The sequence below is a fragment of the Primulina tabacum genome, chromosome 7, assembly GCF_025594145.1.
Source record: "Primulina tabacum isolate GXHZ01 chromosome 7, ASM2559414v2, whole genome shotgun sequence".
Taxonomy (NCBI): Eukaryota; Viridiplantae; Streptophyta; class Magnoliopsida; order Lamiales; family Gesneriaceae; genus Primulina; species Primulina tabacum.
Genome location: NC_134556.1, coordinates 40,933,835 through 40,952,221, shown reverse-complemented (window position 1 = coordinate 40,952,221; position 18,387 = coordinate 40,933,835). Strand labels below are relative to the sequence as shown.

Genomic DNA, 18,387 nt, shown 5'->3' with positions numbered 1-18,387 from the left:
AAAAATTTTAAATATTGATTTATAGACAGAAGTTTGGAAATACATTTGCCCCAATAAATAAAAAATATTATCTCTTGATATTCTGATACATAATGTAAAAATGAAGAAATATTTCAATTTTTTTAATATATTCTAAGTCACTTCAAACCAAGTAATCTAAGCAAACAGAAAACATGCATTATGTGTTTAAAAATTAACAAAATATATCAACAATAAAAAATTGAAAAATAACCATTTTTGTTGGATATTTGATTTTGTTCTCTCTTTTCTTTGTGCAAACAAACAAATCACATAAACAATCCAAACACAATTACATGATCAATACAAATGACATATAACAATCAAACATGTTAACGCTAGGGTAAAAAAACTCCTCTCATTGCAAGAATACAAAATGGTCAAATGGAGCATATTATTTAGTAATATTTATTTAGCATCATTTATAAAAAAATTGACTAAATATTTATTAATAATTTATTTTTATTCAATCCGACTCATCTCCCTTTGTCTTCCTATTATTATTTGACGGCAATGTATAAATTTAAGTAATTAAAATTAAATTTAAAAGTAAATTAAAATAATAATTAGTTTGATTGAGTTAAATACACTATTAATGATCTTATTAAACTAAGATAAAAAATGACTTAAATAACACCATTAACATGACAAATTGTAAAACAAAAAAAATAATATAATAGTAAGCTCACAAATGAAAGTCATATATTTAATAGATTAATAGATAATATATTATTTAGTAATATGTATTTAGCATCATATATTGAAAATTGATTAAATAACTTAAATTTTGCAATGAAATCACTTACATACAAATATTTTCTATCAATCACGTATTTTTGTTGATACATAAGTAATCTAAATATATCTACATTCTAAATGGGAAAAAAATGTGTTATATGACCTTAATATTTATTAACAATTTAATTTTATTTAATCACACTCATTTCTATTCGTCTTCTAATTATTACCTTAATGTTCGTAATACTAACAATTTATAACATTATGATAGTGATTTTCTGTGAATTTGATCTCGAATGTGAATTGTAAATATATTTAGATTCACAATTCACATTCATATATTTATATATATATAGATTATTATTAAAAGAATATATGAAAAAGAAAACATGTATTAATTTATGTAAATTTTAAATTTAAAAATAAAAATGTATTAATGATTATTATTAAAAGAATATATGAAAAAGAAAACATGTATTAATGATTATTATTAAATGAAGGTAAGGATAATAGAGATATAAATATAGAATATTATTAAAAGAATATATGAAAAAGGTAAATTTTAAATTTTAAAATAAAAATGTATTAATGATTATTATTAAAAGAATATATGAAAAAAAATAAAAATGTATTAATGATTATTATTAAAAGAATATATGAAAAAGAAAACATGTATTAATGATTACTATTCAATGAAGGTAAGGATATTTATGTAAATTCACAATTCACGTTCATATATTTATATAGATATATATTTATATATTATCTACCATTTAAGTACACATGTTCATAAGAAATTGGTTTCTGAGGAGAATCTGATACGATTTTTGGAATATAAATATATAATAGTGTTAGTAATTATTATTTTTCCATGAATTTTAGTTTCTAACAAAATTAATAAAGGTTTGTTCAAATGTACGCACATTTTCGAAATTCAAGAAGTGTAAATTGAAAAACTGATATTTTGATTGATATTGTTGATTATCCCAGTGTTTACGAACTCGTTGGATGTAACGAATTAAAAATAATAATGGTCCCCCAAGTCCAAGCATTTTGCGAAGGGCGTTCACATGCACGGTTCGAATCCATCAGGCATATATAACAAACAAGGCACAGAAATACAGCATTCTAGTTTTGCACTTAAATACTTAAACACTGTTCAACCATGTCATAACATCAAGAGACGAATTCAAGAGGGAAAATAACAGAAATGAAAAACACACGCTCGAACTCGATTAAGACAGACACTGTGATTGCTCAGTTTATAAGATTTTACAAACTTGTCTCCCTATTCACGGCACATGGACGCGTCGATTTTTTTGTCATCTCATGGCATCAAGCAGATTATCATCATTTTCATCTTCATCATTTCCAAGCTTGTATGTGCTGAAATGGTTGACCCTGAACTTCCATTCTCCTTCGATTGGATTATACCTCACAAACTCAGCACCTTGATCTTCGGCTTTTCTTTTAAGCATTTCTTTATACCTCTCGATCCTTGGTCCCTCGGTATATTGCTGACCAGTCTTCTTGTCAAAACATTTTATATTAAGAAGGGTCACCTCAGCAGGTTTATTGAGGCCTTGTCCAATTGGAGGTTTCTTGCTCTCATCCATATATACGATCACCTCTCGATTGTTGAATTGAACAAGAGACTCGAGATCAAGCTTTCTCACATCTGTTTCCCCAAAGAATTTGATACTACCAAAACCATGTCTTCCAACAACGAAGTCCTTTACATTGCGGCAATAACCTGGTTCAGCTCTTTCCTTCGCAGCTAGCTCCTGAATTCGTGGTTCCGTGTAATAATCAGAGTGACGAAGCTTAGGCATCAGTGCCTCAATGTCGGCTCCATGCTCGAACACTATAGCGGCTTCGCCAGCTCTATGGCTTCCAAGAGTGATATAAGAGTCCCCTTTATCTGTAGAACGACCATCAAGGACCACATTTGTCTTTGGGTTCCGTTTGACAGGATTAACTTGCTCATTAGCCACACCATTTTCCACAGAGTGCTCAGCAGGGGAAGCTGAATTGTAACCAGATATCCACTTCAGTCTAGAAGATCGCAGAAAAATTTGTAGAAAGATACGGACAAGCACCATTTCAAATAACTACAACCAAATATAGTAGGAAACCTCCCCACCTACATCCAAGCTACTCAAAAGGCCAGATTTTAATGTATAATTTGTTCCAAGTAATCATGACATTCCCAGAGGTTTTTACTCGTAAACAAGACTAAACCCGGAGCACCTTTTCTAACTACAATACAAGATAACTCCTTGTTATGATATAAGAGCTAAAAGTGCTTGTGTTCTCTAGCTGTACATTTGTTATGTAGCTTTTAGAGTAAGAGTGGACATGCTGCTCAAGTGATCTAACTCATTTCCATTTTCTAAATATAATCGAATTTTATCTACATAGTTTCTGAAGTGGACTAAGCCACAAGTATAGAAGCCAAAAAATAGTGTGCGACTAAAGTATAAGGACATGACAGTCATCAATGGATCAAAATTAAATTAATTTGGTGCATTCCAGACAGACTCATATTCTATTTGGAACGGTTTCTCATGTCCAAGTCAAATTTAATTCAGATTAAAACGCAAGCATAAAAGGTTTCATTTAAGATTTCAGCTGAAGGCTGCGCTGAGTTTGCAGCGCAATTGATTCACTTTTTGGCACAAAAAGTATCGGCATGTGTATGAAATTCCAAGTTTTTATAATCCCATAAAAAAAAAAGACAAGGAACAAGTCCAGGGAAAAAATAACTAGCGACAAACATGCCATCAAAAGAACAAGGGGATAGGGGAAACAAAATAAGGCCCTTCACCCTTGGGATAATTTAGAAATTCAATTCTACAAATGTTTTTTTTATTTTTAACTCTTTTCAGTGCAAACAAAATAAGACCCTTCACCCTTGGAACAATTTGGAAATTCATTTCTATTATATATTTTTTTTCTCAATTCAACTCTTTTCGGCAATAAGAGATTGTGAAACAGCAACAATACTCTCTTGCGAATAGTCATTCTTAAAACACACGAAAAATCTAATTTCTTCTCTTCTAAACTCTTATATGCTTAACGAAACAATCCAGTCACTGAAATTTCACAACAATTAACTATAAGTCACTTGGACATAAAACACAAGTTACTCTAACTGGTTTTTATTCCATCCAAGTATGCAAACGAGTAATGCTAAAATTAACAGCAGTATCAACTCTTCAGTGTCCTGTTGTTTGCTTTCACCTTCAACAATTCAGGCTTTATGCAAATTTTAATATCAAACACATGAAAGATATCAGCAAGAGGCACTCACCGTCTTTATCCCGGACCTTTTGCCCATTTATTAGAGTGGAGACATCATTCTGAAGTTTACCTGTAATTAATTATTAGGGAGATATGAAATAAGTGAAACAGTGAAGGAAATATTATCTCAGTAGAAACAAGGCACCCATTGAATGTAACCCGATTTTACTTATCCTATCTAACTGAGACAATCAACAGCCAATGAAATTTTAACAACAGCATTCTGATCAACATGACCTGGAGCCATGTTGCTCACAGGTTATTCAGTTTTTCAAGTATACATGGGTATCATGGATCTTCCAATATTGATTCTTCCAAATCAAGACGGGCAGATATATAGATGTTCATTAACCACTAGCCATCCAATTAACGTTTGTTGTGCAATCTGCAATTTCGAAAGTGCCGCTGCTTCATTATTATAAATCTGTATCGACTATTTGAGTGATAACCTCATCATAGAATCTAAAGTGCTCAGGACCTATAATCTATTAGGGAGAGATGGAATGCATGAAACAAATTCCAGTGATCAAGTTTACCTGAGGTGACCAAATTTTTTGAAGAAATAATGCACACTTTTGTATGTTAGCATATGATAGTTAAATGATAAACAGAAACTTCCCAAAACTTTACTATACTGACAAAAGGGCCTAGTTGATCATACGTACAAGTGAGACACCCATCACCCTGCCAAAATTGCCTATAGTAATACTGTGTTTGAATCCAATTAATAACAACAAGCACTCCCCTATTGTAAAACCATAATCATTTTTAGCGGGAGACAAAAATGTACGACAGTGGAGTATAGGTAGAAAATCACTCCACATGTATGTTGTTCATGAATTAAAATGCCATCACATACATTATAAGTTGGTAAAACTCCAGAGAGGAAACTATAAAAGTATCCAAAATACATTCAATATCAATATTTAAAAAGTAAAGATCTATAAATTTGAGCACAAAACTATAGTGTTTACCATTTCCATATGCAAGAGTGCCTGTGGCCTTCGGTTGTGTTGTTTTCTCCGTATTTGCTCTAGCAGGCCACTGATCCAGCGGACGAATTACAAGAGCTCTGGGATTCTCCCTTGGAATGAAAAGGGCATCTGCTTTTGGCGTGCTGGGTGTTTCTTCATCACCATCATTGAAAAATGGCACCTGATCAGGAGAAAAATACAAAATTAGAGAGAGTCCTAACAGAGCCCAATAAAGCACGCTGCAGTGACCATATTTTAAGCATTCAAGAATGTCACGGAGTTACTATAACCTTTGGACCATCGACTTTAGGGTGATATTTCCTCATAGGAAGCTTTACACGCCTTTGGGAAAGGTGTCGAGGCGTCAACAGAGACGATATTCTCACAGGAACTGGTTTCTCAACAATCTGCTGAAAATTGCAGTTAGTAGATGAGCAAAAACTTTTGGATGAACAAGTTCTCATCTATTTCTGTAATAATTTAAGGACATGGACTAACAACACTTTACAAGATTTTTCTAGCGAAGCACAAGACCAGAATACTCACTGGCAAGCTAGAAATTCCATAATGAATAGAAGGAGAAGTGCCTGTGCGCCCAATTGATATCTGTGGCATTGCTGGAAGAGTTCCAAAAGGATTTACAATTGGCGATGGTTGTGCAGCTACCACACTCTGAGGAGCTGACCTGTACAGCAGATGCAATCCATACTTAAAATCCAATAAATCTGAGAAGCTTTTTTCTATCTTTTACAATTTAAAATTCCTGGTTTTTAAAAATTCACAAGATCTAAGCCCAAGTTTTGAGGTCATAAAAATTAATGCTTGGACAATCAGCCAAGTCTATGATTAATTTCTTCCAAAATACCAAATAAATAAGACAAGTCCAAAATAAAAACAACTGAAGCAAAGTCAACTTTCATTAAGTTCTGAACTTGATAGTTCTGCCAAATATTCTACAGTACACCAGAAAACTCAAACGGAAAGGAAATGGGTTTGTCAAAGTTAAGAGTTAAATCAGCTTTCCGGAGGAACAAGGTTACAAATCCATTTAATGTTTTGCACTTAAGCTTGCTACAATAAGACTAAGTTCACATATAATCCCAGTTATATATCAAACCAATGCAAGAACATAAAAATGTGTATTAAGGAGTCAAAATCAAACCAAATAAAATCACTTGGCTCAAAACTTATTGCTTATGTCTGATTGATTCATTACCTTATAAACGCATGTGTTTGTTTATTGTCTAGATTCGACACTAAGATTTGGTTGTTGATATATCATTTGATATTTATTTATGTAATTTGATCTTAATGGATTTAACTCGTTAGCCACTAATGGAATGATTCAGTATGTATTTATAATCCAACAGTCAATATAGGTAACGGAAAAAGATACACTCTCCAATTGCGAAACAATTGCTGTCAATGTTAAGTGTGTGAATCAAACTGTTCCAGTTTTTATCATGTCCAGATAATTGACTGTAGCCAGACAAGAACCAAAGTATGAAAGAAAATTGACATACAGTTGTCCAAACGCACTCTGGCTAAAAATACCAGGGGTGCCTCCAAAGCCACTTGTTCCAGCTGTATACACCAAAATTATCAATTAAAGTAACATTCGTAATTCCAGGCGACAATGAAAAACAAATAAAAATGTCATAGGCAATTCAAAACCTAAATACTGATCAACCTGCTTGAGATTGTCCAAAGTTGGTAAAACTAAAACCACCGGAACTCTGAGGTGGTTGCGCCAATTGAAATGGACTAGAAAGAGATGGCTACAGATAAAAAGACAAAACAGTTTAGAAAACTAAATTTTAGAAATAAACCTTCTCAACACATGTGAGCAAAAACTGGGATATGAAAACATATAGGTCAGGTTGACGTATTGAACAAATTCCTGGGTAAATATGGAGATAACTTCGGTATTAAAAAAACAAGTTCTCACTACCTATCTATTAGAAATAACTTGAACCAATCAGACCTATTTTAGCATCCACATCACCCTAAAATGCAGATTCCACAGACGATAAAATTTCCAAGCATAGCATACAAGTGTGCACACAAAAGTAGGCATAAATTAAACTAGTCCTTCCAAACTCGAGTATAATCTGGTCAAATCAAGCTCAACAAACTTATCTTATTTAATAACCCAGAAAGTTTTTGAAAAGACATCATGTGATGCAGCCAGGGAGATACTTTTAGAGTGTACAGTGGCATGGGTCTGTGGCAATCCATCATAATTAATAATAATGAACTGATGTTAATTAATCCCAATGACAGAGAAAGTAACAAAACAAATGTAAGGTAGATGCACTCCCAGAACACAATTAAATTGATTAAATTCGCAGCACACGACTAATTTTTTTAAAGAACCAATCATTTAAATAGACTTCCATCAATATTCTGCACAATAATTTCTTCCCACAATCGTACGTTTCTTCTCATTCAGCATGGCAGCAACCATGCATTCCAAGAGATCTGAAGGACTTCTAGGATCAAATTATCGTACTGCGAAATTTTCCTACTTGTTTTGAAAGAATAGTGATAAATTTGTTGAATGGTTCTTTTTCTGATTTTGTCTCCAGGGAACTTCTTTGCTCATGGGTTTCCATTAGTGCAGAGAGAAAATAAGTACCAAAGTTTTCTCTATATCTTAGCAATAGGCATGTTCTATTTGTTTTTACAAATATTATCTACCAATCTTTAGTTTACAGTTCTTCGAGGGATGTGCGCATAACTCACAGTTGTTTGGCCAAATCCCAGAGGGTTGGTGTTACTTAGAAATGATGGAGTGCTCGAGAACATATTGCCACCAAAACCAGTTGAGGGTGTGCTAAACAAATTTGTTTGACTGAAGCCAGGGGCAGTTTGGCCAAAGGCGGAAGAGGTCTGTGCAAATGGAGAACTTGCTGGTGTTAGCGTAGACATATTTGACTGGAATAATGGGGAAGACTGAGTATTGGAAAAACCCAGGCCGGTATTAAATGCAGATGATGTTCCCTGTGATGATGTCGGGCCAAAGATAGATGGTGATCCAAAAGCCGATGTGCTGGAGTTGCCAAAAATAGAAGGGGAGGTACCAACTCTAAATGTTTGAGCAGTAGATCCAAATAAGGAGGATGTTGCTGATGTTGTTGAACCAAAAGGATTAGACGTATTTGACTGTCCAAAAGGGGAAGAGCCAAAAGTGGAGGACGGCGAAGATCCAAACCCTGTGCTGCCAAAAACCCCGGTGGTTTTTGGAGCAAATGGATTGGAAGGTGTTGTAGATGAAAAAGGAGCAGCAGAGGATTGAGCAAATGCAGGAGCAGATGCCGAGCCAAAACTTGAGGTACCAAATCCAAGCGCACCAGTAGACTGTCCAGCAGGAGCTGGCCCTCCTGTTTTTTAACAAGAAAGGATTATCAACAATGAATGCAACAAGTTCTTTAGGAATTCTAGAAACATCAAGTGTCAGACAGATGAGTACCTTTATCTCCTAACTGGTAGTCCTCCCATCTAAGTTCTTCGTGGCTTTTATCCTTGTAGATTGGCATGGCCGAAATAGATTCTAGTTTGCCGGTGGGTTGTGTACCAGTCGCTCCATCTGTCTCAGGAGTTGATGAGTAGGGAGCTAATCTACTTCCGCCTCGCTGCCCTGCAAAAGCAGACTGGCCAAAACCAGAGCCACCAAAAGTGGAGGTTGTAGTTTGTGATCCTGCTTAGGAGTTGCATGAGAGTGAAAGTTCAGTTACAGCCATGATGATTCCAAATAACGAAACTTCACAAGTGCATATGAGGTAAATAAGATACTTAATCCAGAAACCTACCACCAGAGAACATGAAAGCAACTTACCGAAAGAAGCATTTTGAGCACTTAAGGATGATGTTCCAAATGGGGTACTTCCAAATACAGCATTTGATTGACCAAATGTTGGACTGGATGCAAAGTTAAAAGGACTACTTGAAGCACCGAAAGCAGAAGTTGTTGAGGCACCGAAAGCAGGAGCTGTTGAGGCACCAAAAGCAGGCGTTGTTGCCGCACCGAAAGCAGGAGTGGTTATGGAACCAAATGCTGGAGAGCTAGAAGTACCAAATGCTGGAGTGCTTGATCCGAAAGGAGAGGTCGACACACCAAACCCACCACTTGTGCTGCCAAATGTAGGGCTTGCAGTAGAACCAAAGGCCGGAGTGCTGGTAGCACCAAAGCCAGGTGTACTCGAAGCACCGAATGCAGGACTACTTGACGAACCAAATGCAGGCTGACTAGGAGCACCGAATGGTGTTGAGGAACCAAACAGATTGCTGCCAAAAGCTGGTTGTGTTTGCTGAAATGAGCTTCCAAATGGACTTGTTTGAGTAGTATTAGATCCAAAACCACCAAAACTCGGCTTCTGCCCGAATACCCCAGAACCTATAATACCAACACAATATATATAACAGAATAAGAAGACAGCTGCTGAAAGAAATAGAAAAAATCAAGGCATCTTGGCATGAATCATCGTAGTCTACCAGATTTAAATTGGCACTCCTTTGACATGAATGAAAGTGTCTACCAGATAAAAAAGGACCCATGATCAAAATCCTGGGATCTCATCAAGCACTACTTAAAACTTTCAGAGGGATTTATTGAGGGACTTCCTCCTTGTAAAAGATGTGGTTCATGGCTATGGCAGTTAGTCATATTTCACATTTGGAGTGCCAAAAATCGTTGGCTATTTGAGAATGAAGAACAGAGAGTTGAAGACATTTTTTGGAAAATACAGATTTTTGTTCATCATTGTATTATAATTTGAGTAATATGTTTTTGTTAGATGTCAAGTGAGTTGTTGGTTCAAAGGATTTAACATCCTTGTAGATCTCCTCGGCATGCCTAGAGTATTCGTACTCATATTTTTTATTTTAGTGATATGACTTTTTGATGTTAAAAAAAAAGATACATGACACCAGTTGGCACACAGGTCAAAACTTTCTAACAAATTCGAAGGCAGTGTCCTCAATGTTCGAGCCTAAACTGCATGACCTTCTATCACACATGGGAACAAATTGCGATACAGGAAAAAAAATTGTCAGACAAAACAAATTCATGACTTGTTTTCCTTACAGCACTCTTTTCTGAAAACATCCACAACGAATAATTCAGGAACGGGCATTCGTTGAGATTGTGCTACCATCTATATAATACCTTCTAAGTACCAAATAAAAATTTCCCTTTCACCTTGGAATTCACTATATTAAGTAGTTTATTTCAACTTAGTTTTTTTAAAATTATTTTATGATCAAATCAGGCAAGGCAATAAAGTTTTTTTTTTTAAAAAAAGAAGGCTAAAAATCTTATGCTATTTTCATGATCAAGATCAAACTCTGACACAATGAAACTCACATATATGGCAGATGTTCCATTTATAGCTATAAATTGTGGCTACATAGTGAGAAAACACGACAAGGAGACATACAAACACATGTGAACTTTCAAAAATATAGTCATCAAAGCACCCAAGCGCAGACTACAAAATCTTGAGAATTCCCAAATCACAGAGAAGAAACAAAGAATTTATTTTTAATTTAATTTACAATATTTTTAGCGCTGAAATGTCCACAGTACAATTCAAAACTTGATACCTAATATTAAACTCTCTTAACTCATTACAAGAAAAGGTGGTGATTACTTCAGAGACATTAACAATCTTAAATCCATGCGGCTTGCCACAATCCAAAAAAGGCAGCAATATCAAAATAAAAGTTCTGATATACAAATTCAAACCATCATGAAATCCAAGTAACAACTTTCGTCCTAATCGTTCTCATAGAAAAGGGAAAAAAACATTTTTTCTTGACATGTCAGCCTAAACAGCTTTTCATGCTTGGTTTGCATGAGTATATATTGTGAAACATAAAAACAAGGTTCAAAATAAAACAAAAGGAGGGGGGATGGGCGAGTGTCAAGGTCAATTATTTCTTCCAATCATCATCAATTATATTTTTTACTTTCATTTTGACATTTCGCCAGATAGAAAATTAAACAGTTCATTCAATTAGATTCTTTTTATTGATTATTAATGATCAAAACAAATGACAAAAAAGTTGTTTTCAAGGAAAATTTTGTTACTCTTTCAAGATATGATTGAAAATTTGGAAATATCATCAGGATATGGTAGGATTCTCAGGATCAAAATCAAATCACGCCACCTCAAAAAAACTATATGGCATCAACAGCTAATGAATGTTAGGAAAAACAAAGGACAACAAACATACAAATATTAAATTCAAATTTCGGTATATCATCATCAATCTCCCAAAAGCTGGCTAAAAATTCTAACAAACTTCCCAAAGCGATGAAGAAGAGTTGGAGGATTTTTATAATAACATATGTTTCAATTATATGCAATGCAAACATCAGTAGGGATAAAATATTCGATCCTTTACAAGTTTTGTGATCCGTGCTAAATATGTGTTGGAACTTTTGGAAATTATCATGATCACCTCAAATATCTTTCAATTATGATAATGAACTTTTAGAAAAGACAAAAAAATATATATAGCATGTATTGGCATGTTGGTTTTCGAAACAAACACGTCAGTAGCTAGAAATTCGACAAGTTTCCATAGTAAGACATGGATTTGTTTGGTTGAATAAAAGAACCACAGACCTGCATAGGGAAAATCATTCAAAACCTCAATTAATTTGCAAGGAAGCACATGATCTACCACAACAGCAAATGCCTACAATTGCATTTAATGTCTACAGACTACAATTGCATTTAATGTAATTTTTGGGCACTACACAGGCATGTAAATGAGAGAAATCTGCCTCAAAATACGGCATACACGTCAAAATATTGATGCAAATTAACAATTATTGACAGGTGAGTGCTTGAAATGAATGACAACAATTGCACCAACATTGATGGTGATGTAGAATATGATTGGCCATTTATATATATAATTTTGTGATTCATTTATTTAAAAACGCTATTTTTACAATATAAAATCCAAATTCATAATTGGAATTTTCTATATATCTGGCAAGTACACTTGTAATCCTTTATCATAAAGCAAACTTGTATTGAAGAATGAAGATGAAGTTAAAATTCAGAATACTGACTCCTTAATTTTCCATGTGTTGAAACTAGAATATGCATATTTTAAAACAATGGTCTTAGAACGTTTCTAGCTAGAATGCCTCAACTAGACCATTCTCTGAGATGTACAGACTACAGAGCTTGTCAAAAGCATATAAGGCAAAATTTGGAAGTTGTGGGTCACGTCTACTGATAACCCATGAACTCGTCCATTGAGAGAAATAATGACTAGGTGCCCCTCTTCCAACCTCAACCTTGTTGCCTTCCCCCTTCTGCTAACTCTTTTTTACTCACCAAAATAAGGGAGACAGACATTCACATATCAACAGGAACAATAAAAAGCTAAAACCAATTCACAATGCGGCTATCAACTAATGACATTGTTTCATTTAGAGAATGTATATCAATGCATTAAAAACTATTGCTACAAGCTGTTGAAACAATGTCACACATGGGGTATTGGTGCACTTACCACCAAATGCAGAAGATGAGTTTCCAAAAGCCGAAGCTGAGGAAACACCAAATGCAGGGGTTGAACTTCCAAACGCAGGTGAAGAAGAAGCACCAAACACAGAAGTCGAACCTAATGGAGAAGAAGACTGAGCACCAAATACACCAGTAGACATGCCCCCGAAAATTGAACCTCCGATCTGTGAACCAAAAGGGCTTGTGCTTCCAAAGGGCTTGGGAGCAAAAGGATTGTTACTTGCATTAGTAGTCTGCCCGAATGCCGGCTGTGACCCAAATGGACTATTGGATGACTGCCCAAAAGCTGTCGGAAAACCACAATACTTAGCACATGTAAGTTACAAGTTGGAACTAAAATAATCTAGAGTTTCATCGCTTACAGAGGCATTAAAACTTAAATTATTCGAGTGCAATTTATGCTAGTAACGTCAAGGAACTAGCAATAGTTAAGATGGCCATAAACAGCAAATGTCAAAAGGTGTACGTGTATTAGCCAACTAGCCAACAATATGTGAGTTACAGTTCTAGCCTGAACTCACGGTACAATTTATATGACAGAAAATGCTATGCCAAATTAGGCTCCAACTTCCAAATGAATATCAAGTAACCCCTATGCCATTTAGCTTGACAAGGATACCTTTCTTCCTAATCTAAAAATTGATTTGAAATGTTAAACCAAAATTTATTAATTAATGCAACACAGCCACATGACGCGTTTAATCTTGCCGAGAGTTTACCACATAGTGCCAGAAATTGACACAAAAGGTGAGTAAAATCAAGAATAGCGATTTTTTTAATCTTTATCTCTCACAAGGGTGTGCATGATAAATTGAAAAGTGCAAAGCAATCCAATACCAAAATCACTAAGACAATGATTTTCCAAAATTTTGGTTTGGTGTAAAATTCGGTTTCAAACTTTACCCAATGGTTTGTACCAAAATAACAATGTCTATGTGATGTGTTAAACCAAATAATATGCCTCTTTTATGCATTAAAACTATGATGTATGGTACATGAACCTTATGTAAATACAGTACAGTAGTCTTTTAACTAATGCGGTGTTCAAATTAAGAATATACAATTGTAAATTTAATAGTAAATTCTTTTGACCCTATTTTTACATCTTAATGGTTATCCAATCAATGTCTCCAATGGTATGAGATATTAGCTTAAATGAAAAAAATGTAAAAAGATAGGCAAAATGAAAAAAAATTGGTTTAAATCGCGATCTAAAACTGAAACAAACCACAATGTTCAGTTTAGTTTTGATTCATCTTTTATAAATCTTCGGTTCGGTTTTGGTTACGTAAAATACAAAAAACTAAAAAAGTTGTTTTTATTTTTATTTTTTTGAAATCTAAACTGTCCAAGCCAAGCTGATGTACACCCCAATTCACAACCATCAAAAAAGGAAAACTCAAATTGGAAACTAGAATGTGGTCCTGATTATGCTCCTATTTTCTAAAGGTTTCGTATACTTCAAATCAAATTTAATAACCCAACTACTGTCATGCATTCACCTCGCACAAACTTTATGATAATTATCTGAACAAATTCTGATTTATTTTAAGCATAATAATGCATGTATCCAATTGAAATAGATCACTCCATGTCTCCATCTTGAAAATCCAAAATCTCAACCAAACTCGAAATAACAGTCCCCTAGTCGGCACCCAAAATCCAGATCATACTTCGCTTTTGATGAAAGAGAACAGACATTTACATAGAGTTCCAAACAAAGTGAGACATAAGGGAGATGAAATAAGACCCGAGTTAACAGTAAGAGCAACCTTTCACGGCAATACAGAAGTTCAAAGGACATGCAAAAATAAAAACCATGGGAACTTGAACTTACGGTTGCTTCCGAACATTGTTCCCCTGCTAAGTAAAACCAGTAGGGGGACTTGTTGATTGTAAATCTAAACTGCAAAGAAAGTAAACAAAAAGCTTACAGGTGCCAGAAAAGCATCAACGTTAAGGGTAATAACATAAATATGAAAAAAGAAACTCGTTGGCAGACACGAATAGCGAGAAACAAGCGTGCCAAACAGGTCGCATTCAAATCATTCGAATGAATAGATAAAACCTAGTATGACAATGTACCAAAACTAAAAACCAACATAGACTCCTCCAACCCTGCCCTAAAAAGTCGATTCTCAAACAATAACGATAATTGGGTGTTTGAGAGGATGTTAATAGGTATGATACCCAACCCTAATCCAATTCAATTTGATGTGAACAACGACAACGATGGTGGATCCTCATCCAGATGTGTATGAACATGTATATATTTCAACAAAATTCACGATTACAGCATAAACTGCGATAGAAATTTAGAGTATGCATTTTGTGTCCATATCCTCGTACTTGAGAAGAAAAAGGAAACGAAAGGAGACCACGGCCGATCCACCGGCTGAAGCAGCTACAGCAGCAGCGAAGGTTGCGTGATAACAAGGCTGAGGAAACAGTGAACAGTGAACAGTGAACAGTGAACGATTTTGTATCTGACCCAAACTGCGAGACCAGGCTGAATATAAATACGAGGGTTTTGGGGGTGGGGTCAATTGTCGGATATGGCTCCGTAGATTTGGATCTAGGCTTGTCAAGTAGATTTGGATCTAGGCTTGTCAAATTGGGTCAGGTCTATCGGGTCGGCCCACCTAGCCATAAAAATTGATCGGGTTGGGTTGATAAAATAGCAGCCCGTTTGGAGTCGGGCCAAACGGGTTGAGTCCGTTTGGGCCCGCCAAATTATGATAGATTTTTATATTTTTAAATTTTATATACAAATTCTTATTTGTTTCTTATTTTTTCTCATGTGCTTAAGCCCGTCAAATTAGGGTAGAATTTTATATTTTTAAATTTTATATAAAAATTCCTATTTCTTCCTTATTTTTTCTCATGTGCCTAACTTCAATCACTCTGGTAAAATCTCTATGCTTCTATTTTTTTTGAAGATGTTATACTCTCCAGTCTCCTCCCTTTTTTTAATGTTTAACTCGAACTAATCCAGAATTATCAAAATAATATAGTAAATAAAGTAATTATGTGTATTGTTGAACACATAATATTTTTTTAAATTTACAACCGTATGTTTCTTCGACTTTCTGTTATTTTTCAATGTTTCTCACTTTTTAAGAAAATATGGATGGTAAGAGCTAGGTGCCTTGTGCGGACAAACCCTTAAGATCGTTAATTTTTGTTTTCTTGTGATGACAAATCCTTAAGAAACTGGAGAAAGTGTATACTAAAAAAGATTTGAAATTCACATTTAAAGATTTCATTGTATTTACGGTTGGTAATATTACATGAGTTAATTTTTAATACATGTGTACGATGAAATCTTTTGTGAATTAGAATAAGCACTTTATTTTTTTATGGATTATGTTGATTGTTGTATGCTTTCAATGTCTTATTTCAATGTTTTTAAGTTTTTTATGAAATTATTTGACTGAAATATATTTTTATTCTATGTTTATTTTAATATTGTTTAATCTTTAAAAAAAATAATAAGCGGGTTGGCCCGCCTAACCTGCGGCCCAAGGTGGGTTGGGCTGGGTTGGCCATTTAGAGGCCCGCCCCGCCTAATGGCGGGTTGCGGACTGGTCCGCCCCGTCAGCCCGTTTTGACATGTATATTTGGATCTCAGGCTTCTGTGTGGTGATTGGTGAAAGGGTAAAATATGTTCTGATATGATCTCACTGATTTTTTTTCTGTGAGATGAGTTAATTTTATCGATATTCATAATATAAAGTAATATCCTTAATATAACAAATAATTTTTTCTCATGGATGACCCATATAGGAGATCTGTCTCACAAAATACGACCCGTGAAATCGTCTCACACAAGTTTTTGCTAAGGGCAAAAGCCTACATATGTCTGTTATTGAATTGGTCCGATATAATTTTTGATATAGTTTTGGGCAAGAACTTGTGTGAGATGGTCTCAAGGGTCGTATTTTGTGAAACATATATCTTATTTGGGTCATCCGTGAAAAAATATTACTTTTTATTGTGAATATCGGTAGAGTTGACCCGTCTCATAAATAAAAAATCGTGAGACCGTCTCACAAGAGACCTACTCCAATTGAAATATCTATATAAGGTAAATTTTGCTGCTTGATAATAATTACGTTGATTAAGAGTATTATACTAATTTTGTGGTCACATTACTATATAAATGAGTTATATGATTATATTATTTTGTTATATGAGAAAGATACATGGGATAAACCGTGAGATCCATGTACAAACACTTTTTGGTTTATCATGATGGTCCATGAAACCTTACTCACATAACTACCCATTTCTAGTAGTGTAATATATGTTTTTCCAGATCTTGAACTCACTACTGAGCTATCATATGAGTTGTAATTGTAGGATTCAAAAAGAAATAAGCTCATGAGCCTTACATATATTGATTAGTGTATTGTGCATGCGGTTAGGTGTGCGTACTATTTTTGTAATAACTTGATTTATATTCAAATATAAATATTTATCATAATTGTAAAAATTAATGAGAAATCATATTGAATTTTAAAATGATTGATAAAATAAAATTGTAAAAATTGATTAGAGACTATACTGTAAGGTTAAAATTATATATAAAAAAGGAAAAAGACAAAAAAAAAAGTATATATCAAGACACCAACTTTATCTATATTATCCATCCATATTTTTTATAATACCACTTCATCCATCTTTATTATATGATCTATTTTTTTCACACAGATTTAAAATAAAATTGAAAAATAGATTGTACAGTTAAATTTCCTAATACATCCAAGAGGGTAAATAGGGTGTGTGAAGGCGACACCACAAGCCACCTGCCCCCTCAAAATTTAATTATTTATTTTATGTTTTATTATATGTAAATTTGTTAATTTGTTACATGTAAAATAAACAAATATATATTTTATGAGATGGTTTCATATATATTTACTAATGAGACGTGTAATTTATTATAATATTTACAATAAAAAGTAATATTTTTTTCATGAGTGACCCAAATAGAATACAATTCTTATAAAATTGATTCATGAAAACGTCTCACACTATCACATGTGTTTTTGTGAATAAAATACATAAATAATTTTTTAAAAATATGTATCAAGTTTTGATACATAAAATAATAAATTTATAAAATCCTTAAACATATCCATATATCAGGATTAGAATACAAAAATTTTACAAAAAATAAATCAATTTTCTAAATTTTATTTAATTTATTTAAACCTTAAAAAAACTTGTTTATAAATTTAAATCCATTTACATTATTTTAATATAAGAAGGATCTTAATTTACACAGATTTTTTTTAAAAAAATTCTATTGTTGATGTTCGTGATTAGTTAAAAATTTAAAACTAGATTAACATACACATTTTCAATAATCGTTATTTTTATATTTATATTTATGAATTTGAACCAAGTTTATATAAATATATATATTACAAAATATACGAATAAAATCATATGATTTTATTTTTTTCTAATCCATTTAATTTCTAATATTATGAATTATAATTATATTAAACTAAAAATATTTTATATGATTTTATTTTTTTCTAATCCATGATTAATTTCTAATATTTTGAATTATCATTATATTAAACTAAAATTATTTTTACATTAATTTTTTAAATGGATGTTGTATATAATAAATATCATTATTATATATCATTTTGTGAGTAAATATGAACCCTAATATATAAAAATTTTCAATTCTAATAAAATGTCTAACTCCTATGTTAATATATTATTCAATTTTGATATATTACATACTCATCGTGTATATTTATGTGAATACCAATGACATGGCACTC

The 18,387-nt window shown here is 33.3% G+C and overlaps 1 protein-coding gene across 2 annotated transcripts; it reads right to left on the bottom strand.

The window, feature by feature from the left end:
• Nucleotides 1–1,875: 1,875 nt before the first annotated feature.
• On the bottom strand, nt 1,876–15,092 carry LOC142552162 (nuclear pore complex protein NUP98A-like). 2 transcript variants are annotated; one of them, XM_075661810.1, is made up of 13 exons: nt 14,933–15,092; nt 14,421–14,489; nt 12,570–12,869; nt 8,872–9,429; nt 8,506–8,733; nt 7,779–8,416; nt 6,724–6,811; nt 6,557–6,617; nt 5,580–5,718; nt 5,324–5,443; nt 5,034–5,214; nt 4,070–4,129; nt 1,876–2,782 (listed from the first exon to the last, which is right to left on the bottom strand). In XM_075661810.1, the coding sequence occupies exons 2-13, from the start codon at nt 14,434–14,436 to the stop codon at nt 2,079–2,081; spliced, it is 3,093 nt and encodes a 1,030-aa protein (XP_075517925.1). In that variant the 5' UTR covers nt 14,437–14,489; nt 14,933–15,092; the 3' UTR covers nt 1,876–2,078. The 2 variants fall into 2 exon arrangements, with proteins under 2 accessions (XP_075517925.1, XP_075517926.1); XM_075661811.1 differs by having other exon boundaries at nt 5,324–5,440.
• Nucleotides 15,093–18,387: the final 3,295 nt, after the last annotated feature.

Excerpts from the sequence above, each read along its gene's own strand:
- LOC142552162 (XM_075661810.1), bottom strand. Across the intron at positions 4,130-5,033 it reads CACTCTTGCATATGGAAATG|GTAAACTTCAGAATGATGTC; the intron begins GTAAACACTATA and ends AATTAATTACAG. Across the intron at positions 2,783-4,069 it reads AAAGGTCCGGGATAAAGACG|CTTCCCCTGCTGAGCACTCT; the intron begins GTGAGTGCCTCT and ends GTTACAATTCAG.